The 20763-nt window shown below is 35.0% G+C and overlaps 1 protein-coding gene across 2 annotated transcripts in view; it reads left to right on the top strand.

Annotated features, from left to right (window-relative positions):
* The window catches only part of LOC141389139 (aquaporin), a 159359-nt gene extending 141873 nt beyond the window's left edge, over positions 1-17486 (top strand). For both annotated transcript variants that reach the window (XM_073960205.1, XM_073960204.1), the window contains 3 exons: positions 14927-15070; positions 15137-15349; positions 15412-17486. In XM_073960205.1, coding sequence (XP_073816306.1) covers positions 14927-15070; positions 15137-15349; positions 15412-15600 — 546 coding nt within the window. In that variant the 3' untranslated portion in view covers positions 15601-17486. The remainder of the gene's footprint in view (positions 1-14926; positions 15071-15136; positions 15350-15411) is intronic.
* Positions 17487-20763: the final 3277 nt, after the last annotated feature.

Below are 20763 nucleotides of genomic sequence, written 5' to 3'. Positions count from 1 at the left end.
GGAAATGTCGTCTACATTACGCTGGGCGATATTTTGCCACCGTTGCAAAGTACGATGTTTTTGCCCGACCTAAGAATCGAAACCGTGCATATAGAGTGCAAGACGCACAACTATTGCACAAGAAACTCTATATAAAGTAAGTTCAATCTACAAAATTAACTGAAAAAATAATCATTAAATTGCTACTTTTCATAGATGCCGCAACTCCAGCGACACATTCATTCAAGACGGTTCTCGAAAAATCGTATAAAGATGCGAAACAATAATAAAACCAAAAAACGTAACTGTAAATATAATTTTTTTAGAGTGGAAACTTAAAGCACTAATCAACTTAAGTAAAATTAAAAAAAAAAAAAACAATGATAAAATACACTACACATTTTGTTAATTTATAACTAAATCTCAAAATTTGAACTGAATTTATAAAATTTTAATAAAAATTTAAAAAAAAATTATGTAAGCTTGTTTTACTATTACAAGGGTAAGCTTAAGATAATATTAATTGCATAAGCTTTTTCTACAATTACAAGGGTAAGCTTATAAACAAGGGTTCCGTTTCGATTTTTCTACAATTATGACATAAGCTTTTAACAACAAATTTCTCAAGTCTTTTTTAAGCTTAAAGCTTATGTTGGTAAGCTTATTATAATATAATTCTCAAGCTTTTTTGGTATGTTGGGTAGGAAGGTAAGAATGAATGTATGTATTTCGCTATATAATGTCATTTAAATTGGATTGGGTTTGAATTATCTCGCTCTTATATAAAGAATACGTCACTTACAACCGAATTTAATTATACTTTTACGATGTTACACACTAGGGTTATAACTTTTTTGCATTTTTATACCCTCAACCATAATATGGAGGGTCTAATTAAATTTGTAATTCCATTTGTAAAACATCGAAATATTCATCGGAGACCCTATGCAGTATATATATTCTCGATCAGGGTAAAACTCTAAAGCAGGGTACACATCATCAGTTTTGACTGTCGATTTTTCGGAATTATCGATAACTGTCCAACCGTCCAGCAACCACAAAGTATTTTGCCTGATGACTGACAAAAGTGAACGGCCACACTGGCAAGCAACCGATTATTTGAGCCAAATTGACAGTCAAAACTGATCGTGTGTACCCCACTTAAGTCGATATAACCATGTCCGTGTGTCCGTCCGTCCGTCGGTTGAAATCAAGATACAGCTCGCAGTTTTTAAGATAGAGCTTTGTGTATTAATATAGAAGTTTTTATTACAACTAGGATGTTTGGTATTGCAAATGGGCTATATAGGTCCACGTTTCGATATAGCCCCATAGAACGGTACCACCCAATTTTCGGTATCTTGAACATTTTAGCTTCACTATCACACCGACATGGCTGAAACTTGGTACTTAGTCTTCATTGAGGGTATACAACTTTTTCCCAGGATTTTGGCGGTACAGGCCTACGCCTTCATATAACCCCCATAGAACGGTACCTCCCGACTTCCGGTATTTTGAAGGTTGTGACCTGGATATAAAACTTTCCGTATAAAATTTTTTGGTATAGGTCCACGCCTTCATATAGACCCCATAGAGCGGTACCTCCCGATCTGCGGTAATTTGAAGGTTGTGGCCTCAATATTCTTCCAAAATGGCTGAAATTTGGTATTTAGTCTTCGCTGGGGGTATACAACTTTCCCCCAGAGTTTTGTCGGTATAGGTCAACGCCTTCATATAGCCCCCATAGAACGGTACCTCCAGGTTTTCGGTATTTTGAAGGTAGTGGCCTCAATATTCCTTCGTAATGGCTAAAATTTGGTATTTAGTCTTCGCTGGGGGTATACAACTTATCCCCAGAATTTTGTCGGTATAGGCCCACGCCTTCATATAGCCCCCATAGAACGATACTTCCCTACTTTCAGTATTCTGAAGTTTGTGGCCTAAATATTCCTCCGAAATTGCTAAAGTTTGTTATTTACTCTTCGATTGGGGTATAAAATATTCCCCCGGAATTTTTCGGTATAGGTCCACGCCTTCATATAGCTCCCATAGGACGGTACCTCCCGATTTGCGGTAATTTGAAGGTTGTGGCCTCAGTATTCTTCCGAAATGGCTGAAATTTGGTAATAAGTCTTCATTTGGCGCATAAAACTTTCCATATGAAATTTGTTGGTATAGGTCCTCGTCTACATATAGTCCCCATGGAACGGTACCTCCCGATTTTCGGTATTCGGAAGGTTTTAGCTTCACTATCACACCGACATGGCTGAAATTTGGTACGTAGTCTTCATTGGGGGTATAAAGCTTTTCCCCATAAAACTTTTCGGTACAGGCCTACGCCTTTATATAACCCCATAGAGCGGTACCTCCCGATTTGCGGCATTTTAAAGGTTGTGGCCTCAATATTCCTCCAAAATGGCTGAAATTTGGTATTTATTCTTCATCTAGGGTATAAAAGTTTCCTATTAAATTTTTCGATAAAGGTCCACGCCTCCATATAGCCCCCCCTGGAACGGTACCTCCCGATTTGCGGTATTTTGAAGTCTGTGTCCTCCATATTTCTCCGAAAGGGCTGATAATTAGTCTTCATTTGGGGTATAAAAGTTTCCACATGAAATTTGTTGGTATAGGTAATCGCCTTTAAATAGCCCCATGGAACGGTACCTCCCGATTTACGTTATGCGAAATGCGAGAACAAACTGTTAGTGTGAACTGTGTTGAAATACGTGTTGTAAAAGATATGATGCAAAGTACCACTGAAACAACATGAAGTAAGCATTTTAGAGATTCAGAATGTTCTGAAGAATTGCTGAGAACTGTTCCATATGAAAATTTTCGATATAGGTCCACGCCTTCATGTAGCCCCCATAGAACAGTACCTCCCGATTTACGGTATTTTGAAGTTTGTGTCCCGATTTTCGGTTTTTGGAAGGTTTTAGCTTCACTATCACACCGACATGGCTGAAATTTGGTACTTAGTCTTCATTGGGGGTATAAAACTTTTCCCCATAAAACATTTCGGTACAGGCCTACGCCTTTATATAACCCCATATGAAATTTATCGATATAGGTCCACGTCTTCATATAGCCCCCATAGAACGGTACCTCCCGATTTACGGTAATTTGAAGGTTGTGGCCTCAATAATCTTCCGAAATGGCTAAAATTTGGTAGTTACTCTTCATTTGGGACACAAAAAACTTTCCATATGAATTTTGTCGGTATAGGTCCACACCTTCATATAGCCCCCCTAGAACTGTACCACCCGATTTTCAGTATTTAAAAGGTTGTGATTTCAATATTCCATCGAAATGGCTTCAATTTTGTATTTAGTTTTCGTTGGTAGTATAAAACTTTTCCCTCGAAATTTGTCCGTACAGGTCAACGCCTTCATATAGTACCCACAGAACGGTACCTCTCGAATTTTGAAAGTTAGCCACATTGTTTTACCGAAGTTGCTTGAATTTGGTATTTAGTCTTCTTCATAAAAGAAAGGAAACTACTTGTTCAGTTTTACTTCAATGCAACTCGTGGTGGAGGGTATAAACAGTTCGGCGGGCTAAACTTAACGCCGTCCTTATTTGTTTGCGAATATCAAAAATAAGTTCTCGCACCGAAAATTTCAATATTCTTCAATAAATTAGACATAAAACATAAGAAATAAAATAGTGTATCTAAAACTATTGAAAAAAAAACCGACATTAAAACCGATGTGCCTTCTTCATTAGCCTAAAGTCGGAGGACATAAATAGCAATTTAGTTTCAGTTATTTCATGTGTTCGCTAAAGCAAAACGATTTTAATGAAAAGTTCTATTTATGATTTTTGAAATCAATTTCAGACTGTAAACAGATTTAAAATATGGTTTCAGGCACACAGATGATATGGCAGAATCGTACGTACAATCACGTTTGACACAATTTAGAAAGCGAATGTGATAAATCAAAAAATATCCACAGCAAAAATAAAACGTTATTTTTTTGCAGACGTCAGTAAGAAATGAATTGTTAATTGGATTATGACAAAAGTGATAAATATCGATGACATGTTTATATTTTTGGCGATCTGCTCTAAATCTAATTATTTTCAATTCTTAACTGATTTATGTTGATTTCAAGAAAGAATAAATAAAAAGAAAACTTTAAACATTATAATTCTTCGAACGCATAAAATTGTTGACCCACATTTGGTGAGTGTGTAAGCAGGCAGGTAACTTGTAGTCTGTGCTCCAATAGTGCTCGAATATTGCAAACGCACAGTTGTGGTGCATGCGCATGAATTTGAATATTTAAGTAACGCCTCAAGCCAAGCGAAAACCCTCATAGCCATTCCAACTCATTATGTATGCAAACAACATTTACTTTTGCGCGCCTCTTCGCAAAAACAAAAATTCTTGATTCTGTTTCTTGATCACCCCCTCTACTCTGTTTCTTCGACAGCTTAGTCAGCTTTACATGCAAAATATAGTTTTAAACGTAAACAAAATTAAAATCTTGCCAATAATGAATGAATATTCAGTTTAGTGTACGGTATTTTGGCCGAGGAATTTCATATCGGTGGGTGTGCAAACTTATACAGTGCCGCTCACTTAAATAGAACCCCCTAACAAATTTTTTTCAACCTCCATTTTTCCGATTTATACAAGATATGAATAAATAGCCCAAATCCGCGTGTACATATTGGACTTCTATACCCAGCTTGTGTTTAGAACCTAAGAATATAATTTTACACTGTGCAACATTTTTTAAGGTAATCTTGTGCAAACAATTTGAGCTTGGGATTTTTTGAAAGTACAGACCCAAACTATAAAAACCCTAGTTGGGTTTAGTTGTGTCAGATCCAGCTTGGATTTTATAGCCCCATCTAAATATGGTTAAATATTGATTTTTAAAGCAATTCGGGGCGATATATCTGAAACCAATACGAATCTTCTTCTAACCTCTAAAGCAAATTTGTAGATAAGGACAGGAGTAAAATATTCTGTGAAATGCTAAGCTCGAAAAACTACATTTATTGCCTTAAATTTTAAAATATATCTAAAAAATTCATAATTTGTATACATTTCGCACCATATCTCCAAAACTGTTAAGTTTTTCTTAACGTTTTCTTTTGAAAAAATATTCGTTAGAATGTAGTACACAACTCTTCAGAACATGCCATTATTGTAAAATGCCTCTATCACGTTGTTCTCAGCATATTTTTCAACGACGATTTAATAAATATGTCAAAAATGTGGTGAAATCCGAAATGCGAGAACAAACTGTTGGTGTGAACTGTGTTTGAAATACGTGTTGTAAAAGATATGATGCAAAATACCACTGAAACAACATAAAGTAAGCATTTTAGAGTTTCAGAATGTTCGCAAGAATTGTTGAAAACTTTATTTGGAAGATTTTTGCAAAAGGTTAATTGGTTCAACTCCCAATAGTTTAGCCGATACTGACCAGAATTTCAGCAATTATGTAAAATATTCTATATTTTATAGATTTTGATGCCCTAGATGGAGTTTTTCTTATGTGGTTTTTTTAGAGATTCAGAATGTTCTAAAGAATTGCTGAGAACTTTATTTGGAAGATTTTTGCAAAAGGTTGCTTGGTTCAACTCCCAATAGTTTAGCTGATACTGACAAGGATTTCAACAATTATGTAAAATGTTGTATATTTTATCGATTTTGATGCCCTAAATAGAGTTTTTCTTATGTGGTCTGTTTAAAAGATAAGTTATACTAGTTTAGGGCTACAATATTGCCAAAGACAGAAAAGCCAAATTCCTAATCGTTTCTGAGATAAAGGCCCGATAAATCCAAAAAACTGTAGTTTTAGCCCGGTTTAGATGAGGCCATAAAAACCGAACTGGATCTAACAGGACAAAACCCTACTAGTTTTTTTGTAGTCTCAATATGTACTTTCGAAAAATGCATATTAGCAGTTGTTTGCATTTTCAGTGTTGTATAGTGTTTTTTATGTCAAACAAGTAAAAAAGTATCAGTCGGATTTGCCGACAGAGATATACCCTCAGCCTGTGTATATTCAAACAATTTTTTTCCAAAAAACGTATGTATTTAGGGAGTTTTAAAAATTTTGGGCGTTTGAACTGACAGAAATGTTGATTAGGATTTAATATCAAAAGTTTTGCGGAGGAGATACTAAAAAGAATGGATCTCCAGCCACTACATATGGTACCATAGGGGTTTTTAGAACTTCAGGGATGTTTGCTCAAGAAGTATGAACTTGCCCCTGAAACAACTTTTACCATCGCAATTGAGGCAGCAATGCAAGTTGCTTCAAAAAAAATCAAAGTGATTCGAAAGCAGGTCTTAAAGTGAACATGTATCCGAAATTTTGAGTGGGAGGTTCCGGATGGAGTGGACAAATATAATCCATATTTGAACCTGATCTATATCTGGTAGATATATTAGGATGTGTAAAGTATGGAACAATTCGGCCACTCTCTTCAAGAGTTATCGTACGCACAATTTTTCCGAACATTTTTGAACTTTTGTGGGGGAGGTACCTGAAGGAGTGGACCGATATGGCGTATCTTCGAACTTAAACTATGTTTGGACAAAATATTACTAAGGCCAAACTTTGGACCGAATCGGCAGACCTGTTCGAGAGTTATTTTGCCCTCCAACCTCCTCACACGGTGTCATAGGGGTTTTTTTGCAACTTTCAGGCTATTTTCTCAGGAAGTATGGACTTGCCCCTGATGAAACTTATACCGTCGTATGGAGGGCAGTGAATACAAGTTGCTAAAGCAAAAATCAAAGCGATTCGAGAGATGTTCCTAAACTGAACTTTTCCAAAATTTTGTGTGGGAGGTACCCGAAGGAGTGGACCGATTGAGTCCATATTAAAACCTGATCTAAGTCTGGTACACGCTCCACGATGGGCAAAGTATGGACCAAATCGGTTACACCCTTCAAGAGTTATCGTGCGTACAAATTTTCCGAACATTTTCGAACTTTTGTGGGGGAGGTACCGGAAGGAGTGGACCGATATAGCTCATCTTCAAACTTAAACTAAGTTTGGACAAAATATTACGAAAGCCAAAAATTGAACCGAATCGGTTCATCCCTTCGAAAGTTATCGTGCGCTCCAGCCAGCCAGACAGACAGACAGACGGACGGACATTGCTCAATCGACTCCAAATTGTCTGAAACACATTTCGTCCAAACATACTTGGGGTCTAAAACCATTATTTCGATGAGGCACATTTTGCCCGTATGAAAGTGTATATACCCTTCATAGCCTAAAGGCTGAGGGTATAAAAACGCCAAAACTTTACTTCTTTACTAGCAATGATAGAGACTGTGCAAGCCAATTAAAAACTTCAGAAATTTAAAATCGAACGATATAGACTACGACTCATAAACTTCGAATCCTTCTCGCATTTTGTTTTAGACTACAAAACCCATGTTTTGCCAAAGCATACACACAGAGAAAAAAATATGATTGATCCAACAATATTCGAAGAGCAAAAGATGTATTGTAAAGATATTGTTAGATTTCGCATGTAATATTGTGAGTCCAACAATCGTTTTTGTTAATTACAACAATTGTTTTTGTCAAATCCAACAATACTTGTTGTCATATCCAACAATAGTTTTTGTCTGCGGGACAATATTATTCTCTTTTCTTCGACAATTTATTGTCTTCTCTCGGTATTCGATGCCGTGGTGAAAAAAACAATTTTGTTGAGTTTTGTTTGTCAGAGTTCCTCTTATCTTTGTTTTTTATTTTATGTGTTCTTTTTTTGTGTATGTAGGCCAGTGTCGCCCATAATATTTCCATCAATACTAAAGCATGCATATGCATGGGTTAAAAACAACAACCACACGATGTTCATCGTGTGTTTATATACACGTACACTGTACGTGAAAGAGAGAAACAAATGCAAAAACAACTCAGTGGGCGCCCTCACTACACTGTCTTGCAAAGAAGCTCATCCCTGATGTAGACCATGAGATTCTTGTTTTTATTTGTTTCTTTTTTCTCATTCTTCTTTGCGGTTTGTTAGTTGAGTTACACCACAATCTGAGAAGTGTTTTTGGACGTAATTTGTGTTTTCTTTTCATATTTTGTGTGGTCTTATGGTATTCCTTATGTTGGGGTAGGTGCTTGGAGGATGAGCACAATGGAGTAGTTATGTTTCTTCATTCAATTTGTTGTATTTTAAGTTAAACCTGGCCATGTTTATCAATACTCATAATATTATAGGTGACATTTATACCAAAATTATGTGGAAAGTGTATATGAGAATTATATACGATCAAATTAAAAATTTCAATAACTGGTTTTCTGGGAGACAATAGTTTTTGTAAATTTTTTAGATTATGATAGTTCCTACCATAGGTATCGTTAATGATTTTTACAATATTGAACAATTTCGCAAGTTGTTTTTGTTTTGTATGTTTGGAGCAAAAGATGGTATTTTTGGATTTGCAATTGCAATGCTTGAACAAAACAAATAAATTGTTGGAACAAAAGTAGATATTGTAGTTCCAACAAAAGCGAAAAATATTTTTTCTCTGCGTGTAATTATTTAAATACGAAAGAAGAGTTCAATTTAAGATATGCAGTGGCTAAATCTATCGCTTGCTCAAAAAACTTCATTCAGTAATATCAACTAATGTATAGCTCGTATACAAAGTAATTTCAAAATATTTTTACAAAACATGTAAATGAAGTACATTTTTATTTTATTTTATTGTATTCATTTATTTCATTACTTTGCAATTGAAGCCCTATTTTTAAATAAATGACCAATTCATATTTAATTACAAAGAATCCACCATACTTCATAGCTACTCCATAAACAAATGATTAAACACTATTGCTCTTAAATGTATAAGTAGAAATATTAAAAATAATTTTTTTACTATTTGTCTCCTCTACATCTTAGCTACTCAAATGTACATAATTATAAAAAATAAAATAATTTATAAATAGAAAAAAAAACTATTTATACGTGAAAAAAAGACTTAGGAAAACATTATTATTAGTGTTGGAGCACGATAAATATTTGTTTTGTTTGTTTTATTTCATTTTCTTCATTTTTTATAATTTTTATTGAATTTCTTTTTTTTACATTTTTTATTTGAATTTATTTACTTAATGTTAACGTAGCTTAATTTATTGAATTCCTTAGTTGTAAATATTAGTATTAAAATAGTATGTGAATAATTATGAAGTTAGCTGTTAGAAAATATGAAAAGAAAATAGGATTAGAAAATGAATTGAAATAAAAACTTTAGTTGTTGTATACTTACCGCCGAAATCAAAGCGTTTTTTCTTCAACTTTTTCTAACCGTCCAATCGAATCCCTAAAAATAAATAAAAATATTGTTAAAAATTATAAATAAATTGCTTTTGTGATTAATTATACTTCCCTTAAATCAAAGTGGAACAATTAGATTTTTAGAATGTTTACTGTACGACCAGGAGTTCCTCCTTTTGCCATAGCTACTCAACAAAAAGTAGAATATAAATGTAAAATGCAGAAACTTCATAAAAATATAAGCTTCCATTTGAAATCTCCAAAAAGAAAAACAAAATTATGAGAAAGACAAAATTTAATAATTTGTTACAGTAGCTTTAAAAATGTTGTACGAACAAACCATTTCGCGGGTGGGGCCGGTGAAAAAGGAAAAAATAAAGGTTGAAAAAAATTTGGTAGGGGATTATATTCAAGTGAGCGGCAGTGTATATGTGACTTTTGGGCTTAATGTCAGCATATTATTTGTTCGGTGTTCTTTTTCGAAACCAATATGAAGCCATAGGTGGCTTAAAACTTTCTTCTTTTTTGTCGTGTGTAGGTATATCAATTATAAATAAATTTAGAATATAACATATTTATGTTTGTCATTGAATATTTATTCAGCTGCATGAATGTTGAATTAAAAACGAGTGTTCTGTTTTTTTTTTTTTTTTTTTGTTATTAGAGTTCAATATAAAACTGAATATTAATTACTTAGAGCAGTAATGGAATGTTATTTTTTGCTGCAGATTTTATTGAGAATAATGTCGATTTAGTTCAATGGTGAACAAAACAGTACTCTAGCGTCGATTACTCTTAATCTCAGACATAATTGACACAAGTACAATATGCAACTTTTTCTATTTTAAAATACAATTAAACTTTTAAAACATAAAAAAGTTAAGAAAAGCCAACAAAAATGCAGTGTGAAATATTTAAGAGAAAATGTGTCCGATTCTCTTTGTGCATCCCTGATTTAGTTAGTTGGGACAAGGATTCGAAAAAGTAGGATAAAGGGCTACGGATCCTTAAGTTAATTATAAAATAACAATCTCAGTAATATAAAATGAGATTTTAAACATTTGAAAATTACGTTCCCATTTTAGATGTTAAATAATGTCCCAACCGGTTTCCTAGCCAAAGAAAAAAAACGCCATCAATTATAAATTTAAAATTAAGAGATGGATGCATTTGCCCCCCAACACATCACAAAAAGGTGTGAATCTTTAAACAAAACCCACCATAACTAATTAATAAACAACATATTGAAATCAATGACCTGCATAAATAATATTCATATTTGTATTTAGGAAAATAAAAAATATGATTTATGGATATGAAGGCAAAAAAAGAAATGCCATACAATTAGTTTAATATCAGTTTTTTTTTTGTTTTCAATAAAAATTAAACGCTGCATTTACCATTGCTGTGACAGACGTAATTCATTGTCAAATAAAATTACTGGCGCCAATAATTTATTGTTTCCAGGTCATCACGTCTTTTCCCAAATATTTATATTAAAAAACTTCAATATTCTTCTGGGTCGCTAAGTAAGTGATACTTTACAAAAAAATCTAATCCTAAGCAATTTTTTATGATTTCTCTATTGACATAACCAGCTCTAAGTTCAAGGTACTTCCATTGAAGTTATAGAATGTTTGATTTTGTTGTAATGCTACATGTTATGTATGAAATACTAATTAATCATTGATATACTCACTACCGCTTAAGATGATACCTTCGTTAATATAATCTATCAAAAATGTATGACAGATTACTTGAATACAAGGCACCACCTGTAGAGAAATAAAGAGGAAATGTCGCCTACATTGTGTTGAGAGAAATTTTAGTCTCCGCTGAATGTATTGTTGTCTGGCGTGGGAATCTAAACCAGAAATTTTGTGGGTTGCACCATCTCTTATAGAAGAGATGAAGGTCTTCTTATAGAAGAGCTGAAGGTCTTCTAATAGAAGAGCTGAAGGTCTTCTTATAGAAGAGCTGAAGGTCTTCTTATAGAAGAGCTGAAAGTCTTCTTATAGAAGAGCTGAAGGTCTTCTAATAGAAGAGCTGAAGGTCTTCTTATAGAAGAGATGAAGGTCTTCTTATAGAAGAGATGAAGGTCTTCTTATAGAAGAGATGAAGGTCTTCTCATAGAAGAGATGAAGGTCTTCTTATAGAAGAGATGAAGGTCTTCTTATAGAAGAGATGAAGGTCTTCTTATAGAAGAGCTGAAGGTCTTCTTGTAGAAGAGATGAAGGTCTTCTTGTAGAGAGATGAAGGTCTTCTTATAGAAGAGATAAAGGTCTTCTTATAGAAGAGCTGAAGGTCTTCTTATAGAAGAGCTGAAGGTCTTCTTATAGAAGAGCTGAAGGTCTTCTTATAGAAGAGCTGAAGGTCTTCTTATAGAAGAGCTGAAGGTCTTCTTATAGAAGAGCTGAAGGTCTTGTCATAGAAGACTTGAAGGGGTTCTCATATAAGAGCTGTAGGCCTTCTGATAGAAGAGCTGAAGGTTTTCTACATAGAAAGCCTTCTGAGAGATGTGCCGAAGATCATCTCGAAGAAGAGCTCAGTGAGAAGAGTTGATGGTCTCATAGAAAAGCTGAAGAAGCCAGTCTTACAAAAAAAACTGAAGACGTTCTCAAAGAAGAACTAAATATCTTCTCATGAAAAAGTTTAAGAGTTCAAGGTCTTCTCCTAGAAGATCTGAATCTCTTCTCCATAGAAACGCTGTAGAACTCCATAAAAGATCGTAAGATCTTCTCATAAAAGACAGAAAATCTTCCCAATAGATGAGATGAAGTAGTTCTCTATTGAAGAGCTAAAGGCCTTCTCCGTAGAATAGCCGACGATCTTCTCCACAGAAGAGCCGATGTTCTTCTCCAAAGAAAAGCTGAAAGTCTCCTCATAAAAAGCTAAACGACTTCTTTATAGAAGCTGGGTCTTTTAATAGAAGATCTGCAAGCCTTCTCATAGAAGAGCTTTAGGTTTTTACTGAAGATGTTCTCCTCTAAGAATTAAAGGCTTTCTCGTAAAAGAATTGCATAACTTCTCATGGAAAAGTTGGAGGTCTTCTTAGCTGAATGTCCCCTCATAGTAGAGCTAAAGGCTTTTTATGGAAGAGCTGATGTATTATTCTCATAGAAGAGCTCCAGGTCCTCTCATATAACATCTCCAGACTTTATAAAAGAGGAGCTAAAAGTCTCCTCATAGACGAACTCGGTCTTCTCATAGAGGAGCTGCAAATTTTCTCATAGATGAACTCGGCCATCTCATAGAGGAGCTGCAAATCTTCTCATAGAAGAGTTCTAGATTTTCTTATAGGTCTCATAAGGTCTGAAGATCTTCTCCTCTAAGAATTAAAGACCTAATCGTAAAAGAACTGCGTTCGAGGTCTTCTTATAGAAGAGCTAAATGTCCCCTAATAGAAGAGCTGGAGGTTTTTTTATGGGAGAGCTGAAGATTTTTTATGGAAGAGCTGAAAGTCTTCAATACAAAAGCTAAAAAACTTATCATAGAAGAGCAGGAGAACTTCTTATAGAGGATCCGATGCAAAATTCTCATAGAAGAGTCCAGATTTTTTAAAGAAGATCTCCACTTTCTCACAGAGAAGCTAAGAGTCTCCTCATAGACGAGCTGACGGTCTTCCCTTATCACTGACGAGCTTAAAGACTCCATTCTCATAGAAGAGCTGAAGAACTTCTTCTCCTGAAAGAGTTTACAGTCTTCTCATAGTAGAGCTGATGGTCTTCAAATATTAGATTTGAAGGTCTTCTTCTAAAAGAACTGAAGGTCTTTTCCTAAAAGACCTGATGATTTTCTCATGAAAGATATGGAGGTCGTATCATAGAAGAACTGAATATCATCTCATTGAGAAGATGAAGCATTATTCTCATTGAAGAGCAGCAGGTTTTCTCAAAACCTCCTGACTTTCTCACAGAGAGCTAAGAGTCTTCTTTGAGACGAAGTGTGGGAGGTCTCATCTTCTTATAAAAGAATTGAAGATATTCTCCTCTCCTCTTCTTATAAAAGAGTTGAAGATCTTCTCCTCTTATAGAAGAGCTGAAGGTCTTCCCTTATCACTGAAGAGCTTAAAGACTCCATTCTCATAGAAGAGCTGAAGAACTTCTTCTCCTGAAAGAGTTTACAGTCTTCTCATAGAAGACCAGATGGTCTTCAAATAGTAGATTTGAAGGTCTTCATCTAAAAGAACTGAAGGTCTTCTCCTAAAAGACCTGATGATTTTCTCATGAAAGATATGGAGGTATTCTCACAGAGGAGCTGAAGATCGTCTCATTGAGAAGCTGAAGCATTTTTCTCATTGGAGAGCTCCAGGTATTTCCATGACCTCCAGACTTTCTCACAGATATGAGCTGAAGGTCTTTCCTTCTCACAGAAGTGCGGAAGGTTGTCACTTTCTCATAGAAGAGCTGAAGGTCTTCCCATAAAAAGTCTCAAGACCTTCTAGTAGAAGTACTGAACATCTTCTCATGAAAAAATTTAAAGTCTTCTCATAGATAAGCTGAAGGTCTCGCAGAAGATTTGAAAGTCTCCTTCTTAAAGGAACTAATGATTTCCTCATGAAAGTTGTGGAGGTGTTCTCATAGAAAGGTTGAAGATCTTCTGATAGTGGAGCTCAAGATCCTCTCATAGAGGAGCTAACGCAGTATTCTCAAATTATTACCCAGGCCTTCTCATAGAAGACCTTCAGATTTTTCCCCTTCTCTTCTCATAAAAGATGTTAAGAAAGATGTCATGAAAGAGTTTAAAGTCTTCTCATAGAAGAGGCGATGGTTTTCTCGTAAAGAGCTGAAGGTATTCTCGTAGAAGTGTTTAGGGTCTTCTTCTAAAAGTATTAAAGGTCTTCTCCTAACAGATTTGGAGGTCTTCTCATAGAAGAACAGAAGATCTTTTGACAGTGGTCCTGAAGATATTCTCATATATGAGCTGAAGATCTTCTCACAAAAGAGCTGAAACAGTATTCTCATAGAAAAACCCCAGATCTTCTCAAAAGAAGACGTCCAACTTTTTCACGGAGTAGCTAAGGGTCACCCCATAGACGAGCTGAAGACCTTCTGGTAGAAGAACTGAATCTCTTCTCATGAAAGAGTTTAAAGTCTTCTAATAGGATATCTGAAGGACTTCACATAGAAAATTTGGAGGTCTTCTTCTAAAACAACTGAAGGTCTTCTCCTAAAAGACCTGAAGATCTTCTCGTGAATGATCTGATGGTTTTCTCATAGAAAAGCTGAAAGTTTCCTCATACAAAAGCTGACGGTCTCCTCATACAAAAGCTAAAGTTGTTATCATAGAAGGATTGCAAGTCTACTCCATAAAAGTTCTTTTCCACAGAAAATCTGGAAGTCTTCTACATAGAAAGTCTTCTACATATCTTAAATAAATTCATAGAAGATCTGAAGGTGTCCTTAGGTAAGGTTTTCTATAGGCCTCCTGATAGAATACCAACATAGATCGTTAGGGAGTCTTAATAGATTTCCTCTGCCTTCATATAAAGCTTTCTTTAACTTCACCGACTCATGGTTGCTGTTTGGCAATATGTAGTGGGTCGGACTTTGAGGTCTAAACTAAACTGATGCCCCATTGCAGTCACATCGGACAGAAGTCTAAACTGAAAAATGATCTTATACAGCCTATAAACTTTAATATAATATTTTTTTTGTATTTATATTTGCAGGCCATTGGACACATCAGTGGTTGTCACATTAATCCAGCTGTAACCATTGGCTTCCTGATTGTTGGTGAAATGAGCATTTTAAAGAGCGCCCTCTACATTGCTGTACAATGTGTTGGTGCTATTGCTGGAGCTGCTGTTATTAAGGTAATCAACACATCTTCGAATACAAATGTTTACAGAACTTTATCTAATCCCAACTTACCCCTACAGATTGGTGTTTCCGAAGTTGTATCTGGTGCTAGCTTGGGTGTTTCGGGTTATTCCTCCACATTGACAGTGGGACAAGCAGTATTAATCGAAGCTTTAATTACCTTCATTTTGGTTATTGTTGTCAAGGGTGTTTCCGATCCTGGTCGCAGTGATATTAAGGGTTCTGCCCCCTTGGCTGTGGGTCTATCCATTGCTGCTGGTCACTTGTGTGCTGTAAGTGGAAGAAGCAATTTTCCTCTAAGTTGCAAAAATAAATTAAATATTTCTATTTTCAGATTAACCTAACCGGTGCCAGCATGAATCCAGCCCGTTCCTTTGGTCCAGCTGTTGTACAAAACATTTGGACCGATCACTGGGTCTATTGGGTGGGACCATTCGTTGGTGCCATTGTGGCCGCTGTCTTGTACAAATTCGTTTTCAAAGTACGCAAGGGTGACGATGAAGCCAACTCTTATGACTTTTAAACGAATTTAGTGAATTTTTTGTTTGTTTGTGAAAACAACAAACAACTAAAAAATAACATTAACTCGACATTTTAACAAAAAAGAAAAACAAAACGGCAATTGAAATCGTCAAACTATCTTCATTGCTATTTATTCGCTTTCTTTATAAGAAAACAAAAACTAAATTCCAAAGTTCAAAACATACAAAATTCTAACCTCACAAATATTGCATGAGACAGACAGGCCATGAATTGCCATTAATTTGTGTAAATTATTGTTAAATGAGAAAATGTTATTTCATAAAAGAAAAAATTCACATTACAACATTTCATTATGCAGTTGAATACAGTAATAAGGAACATAATAGCCCAGATAGCATTTAGAAGACTGTTTTTTCAAAAATCACATTGAGGAGTCTTTTTAGAGTCCTTTTGGTGATCAAAAATTGATTAAGTCGCTTGTGTGATCAGAAAGGGACTCGAAAGTGACTCCCTGTAATGATTAAAAAGAGTTCAATTTAACATACAACAACAAATGTGTAGCAATCACAAATAAATCATTGAGGTGTTTAAAATGTGACAATTTTTTGTTATTTTTTGTCACATTTTGATCATCTGGAAGATTGAAAAATGCTTAATCAAAAAAGGGTCATACAGGTGTTTGAAAAGTGATTACAATTATGTATACTCTGATCATATTTTGAACAGTTAGGTGATTAAAAACTGATTGCTTTGTTTTATTTTTATTTGGTTGTAAATAAAAAAATAAAATTCTCATATACACATTCTACAAAATTTTGATATAAATGTAACGTATAATATTAAAGGTACAGACAAACACAACACAACAGGTTTTGCCAAGTGAAATGAAGAAGCAGTATACTAACCACCAAGCAACATAAAGGATAATTAAAAGACATAACAAAGCAGAAAAGACTATAAAACAAAGGAAAGAAACAAAGAAGAATAAAAAGAAAATTTTTTTAATTTATTTCGTCTAACAAAAAGACTCATAAATGATTATAAACATGACTCTAAAAAGACTCGAAAAAGGGTCCGAAATTAATCAACAAAACACCAATAAATGATTGAAATACGACTCGAAAAAGACTCATTTGTGATTTGTTTAGAAGAGTCGCCTGAGGTTATGTTTTCCTACCGACAAAGGAGTCATTTATGATCAGAAAATGAGCTCATATTCTAGCTTTTTAATCGTGCAGTCGGATCAAAAAAGACTCGAATTTGATTAAAATTTTCAAAAAATGCTGACTGGGAGTGGGCAAAGTTTTCAAGTATTATAATTTGATAAAAACTTCAAACGCAAATTTAAACTGTTCTAAGGAATATTTATTAAAAGCCATGTTTGTAATAACCGTTTTCGGTTATAAGAAACAACAGTATTTTCGGCCAATTACAAACTTTGCCCAAACTTTATTACATCGTGTTCTTTATAACCGTATTCCACTGTATTCACCCAGAATTTGTTTGTAATTTGTCATTTAAACCGTCGTTGTCGTCGTCGTTATTTATTGTTAAATATATTTAGTTTTAAAATGAAAAAAATAAATAAAAAATACAAAACAAAAACATATCCCCCCTCTTTTAACCTCTAACACCCTTTCCACACACATTCTACTTGTATTTTAAAGATTGATGTAGATGATGTATGTATTTTATGCTTATCTTTGTAGGTATAACTATGTTTAAGAAAAAAAAAAATAACTGTAAGAAAGGATTAGAAAGAGAATAAATTTTGTTATTGGATTTTCAAACTAAAACAAAATTCAAAATTCTCGAAATTAAAAGAAAAACGTATATATTTTGCTAAGATTTTTTGCTTTAAACAATTCAAAATGTCTAACATCCCCAAAATGGTATTCAAAAATAAAGTTGTTAATTATTAAGAAATATATTATGAATTCAATTGATTTTTCTTTTACAAAAGAGCAGATGGTCTTTCATAGAAGATCTATCCGCCTTAACATAGAATAGCAGACAGACGGTCTTTTCATAAAGAGCTATGGTCTTCTTATGGAAGAGTTAAAGGTGTTGTTTTAGAAGAGCTTTAGGTCTTCTTATAGAAAAGCCAAAGTTGTTCATATAGAACAGCAGAAAGTCTTATTATAGACGAGCAGAAGGCTTTTCATAAAGTAATATTCATATATGATATAAAAGATATTATCATAAGAGAGCAGAGGTTCTTCTCAAGGTCTTCTTATAGAAGCGTTCAAGGTCTTCTTATAGAAGAGCTCAAAGTCTTCTTATAGAAGAGCTCAAGGTCTTCTCATAGAAGACCTCAAGGTCTTTTTATAGAATATCTAAAGGTCTTCTTTCAGAAGAGCTAAATGTCTTCTTTCAGAAGTGCTAAAGGTCTTCTTTCAGAAGAGCTAAAGTCTTCTTATAGAAGAGCTAAAGGTCTCCTTTCATAAGAGCTAAAGTCTTCTTATAGAAGAGCTATAGAAGGTCCAACCAAACTGTATTCTTATGGAAGAGTTCATGATCTTCTCATAGAAGAGCTCATGGTTTTCTCATAGAAGAGCTGAAGGTCTTCTCATAGAAGAGCTCAAGGTCTTCTCATAGAAAAGCTCAAGGTCTTCTCATAGACGAGCGCAAGGTGTTCTTATAGAAGATCAAAAGGTCTTCATATAGAAGAGCTCAAGGTCTACTTATAAAAGAGCTCAAGGTCTTCTTATAGAAGAGCTCTGGTCTTCTTATAGAAGAGCTCAAGGTCTTCTTATAGAAGAGCCGAAGGTCTCTTATAGAAGAGCTCAAGGTCTCTTATAGAAGACCTCAAGGTCTTCTTATAGAAGAGCTGAAGGTCTCTTATAGAAGAGCTCAAGGTCTCTTATGGAAGAGCATAAGGTCTCTTATAGAAGAGCTCAAGTTCTTCTTATAGAAGAGATCATGGTCTTCTTATAGAAGAGTTTAAGGTCTTCTCATAGAATAGCGCACCGTCTTCTCATAGAAGAGCGCAATGTCTTCTCATAGAAGAGCTCAAGGTCTTCTCATAAAAGAGCTCAAGGTCTTCTCATAGATGAGCTCAATGTCTTCTCATAGAAGAGCTCAAGGTCTTCTTATAGAAGAGCTCAAGGTCTTCTTATAGAAGAGCTCAAGGTCTTCTTATAGAAGAGCTCAAAGTATTCATATAGAAGAGCTCAAGGTCTTCATATAGAAGAGCTCAAGGTCTTCATATAGAAGAGCTCAAGGTCTTCATATAGAAGAACTCAAGGTCTTCATATAGAAGAACTCAAGGTCTTCATATAGAAGAGCTCAAGGTCTTCATATAGAAGAGCTCACAGTCTTCATATAGAAGAGCTCAAGGTCTTCATATAGAAGAGCTCAAGGTCTTCATATAGAAGAGCTCAAGGTCTTCTTATAGAAGAGCTCAAGGTCTTGTTATAGAAGAGCTCAAGGTCTTCTTATAATAGAGCTCAAGGCATTCTTATAGTAGAGCCCAAGGTCTTCTTATAGAAGAGCTCAAGGTCTTCTTATAGAAGAGCTCAAGGTCTTCTTATAGAAGAGCTCAAGGTCTTCTTATAGAAGAGCTCAAGGTCTTCTTATAGAGAAGCTCAAGGTCTTCTTATAGAAGAGCTGAAAGTCTTCTTATAGAAGAGCTCAAGGTCTTCTTATAGAAGAGCTCAAGGTCTTCTTATAGAAGAGCTCAAGGTCTTCTCATAGAAGAGCTCAAGGTCTTTTTATAGAAGAGCTCAAGGTCTTCGTATAGAAGAGCTGAAGGTCTTCGTATAGAAGAGCTGAAGGTCTTCTTATAGAAGAGCTCAAGGTCTTCTTATAGAAGAGCTCAAGGTCTTCTTATAGAAGAGCTCAAGGTCTTCTTATAGAAGAGCTCAAGGTCTTCTTATAGAATAGCTCAAGGTCTTCTTATAGAAGAGTTCAAGGTCTTCTTGTAGAAGAGCTCAAGGTCTTCTCATAGAAGAGCTCAAGGTCTTCTTATAGAAGAACTCAAGGTCTTCTTATAGAAGAGCTCAAGGTCTTCTTATAAAAGAACTCAAGGTCTTCTTATAGAAGAGCTCAAGGTCTTCTTATAGAAGCGCTCAAGGTCTTTATATAGAATAGCTCAAGGTCTTCTTATAGAAGAGCTCAAGGTCTTCTTATAGAATAGCTCAAGGTCTTCTTATAGAAGAGCTCAAGGTCTTCTTATAGAAGAGCTCAAGGTCTTCTTATAGAAGAGCTCAAGGTCTTCTTGTAGAAGAGCTCAAGGTCTTCTTATAGAAGAGCTCAAGGTCTTCTTATAGAAGAGCTCAAGGTCTTCTTATAGAAGAGCTCAAGGTCTTCTTATAGAAGAGCTCAAGGTCTCCTTATAGAAGAGCTCAAGGTCTTCTTATAGAAGAGCTCAAGGTCTTCTTATAGAAGAGCTCAAGGTCTTCTTATAGAAGAGCTCAAGGTCTTCTTATAGAAGAGCTCAAGGTCTTCTTATAGAAGAGATCAAGGTCTTCTTATAGAAGAGATCAAGGTCTTCTTATAGAAGAGCTCAAGGTCTTCTTATAGAAGAGCTCAAGGTCTTCTTGTAGAAGAGCTCAAGGTCTTCTTGTAGAAGAGCTCAAGGTCTTCTTATAGAAGAGCTCAAGGTCTTCTTATAGAAGAGCTCAAGGTCTTCTTATAGAAGAGCTCAAAGTCTTCTTATAGAAGAGCTCAAGGTCTTCTTATAGAAGAGCTCAAGGTCTTCTTATAGAAGAGCTCAAGGTCATCTTGTAGAAGAGCTCAAGGTCTTCTTATAGAAGAGCTCAAGGTCTTCTTATAGAAGAGCTCAAGTTCTTCTCATAGAAGAGCTCAAGGTCTTCTTATAGAAGAGCTCAAGGTGTTCTTATAGAAGAGCTCAAGCTCTTCTTATAGAAGAGCTCAAGGTGTTCTTATAGAAGAGCTCAAGCTCTTCTTATAGAAGAGCTCAAGGTCTTCGTATAGAAGATTTCAAATTCTTCTTACAGAAGAGCTCAAGGTCTTCTTACAGAAGAGCTCACGGTCTTCGTATGGAAGAAATCAAGGTCTTCTCATAGAAAAGCTCAAGGTCTTCTCATAGAATAGCTCAAGGTCTTCTTATAGAAGAACTCAAGGTCTTTTTTATAGAAGAGTTCAAGGTCTTCTTATAGAATAGCTCAAGGTCTACGTATATAACAGCTCTAGGTTTGCGTATAGAAGAGCTAAAGATCATCGTTTGGAAGATGTAAAG

Source organism: Musca autumnalis, unplaced genomic scaffold (genome assembly GCF_047663935.1).
Source record: "Musca autumnalis isolate F117 unplaced genomic scaffold, ASM4766393v1 scaffold_1, whole genome shotgun sequence".
Taxonomy (NCBI): domain Eukaryota; kingdom Metazoa; phylum Arthropoda; class Insecta; order Diptera; family Muscidae; genus Musca; species Musca autumnalis.
Note: the sequence above shows the minus strand (reverse complement) of the source record. Positions and strands in the feature narration are given on the sequence as shown.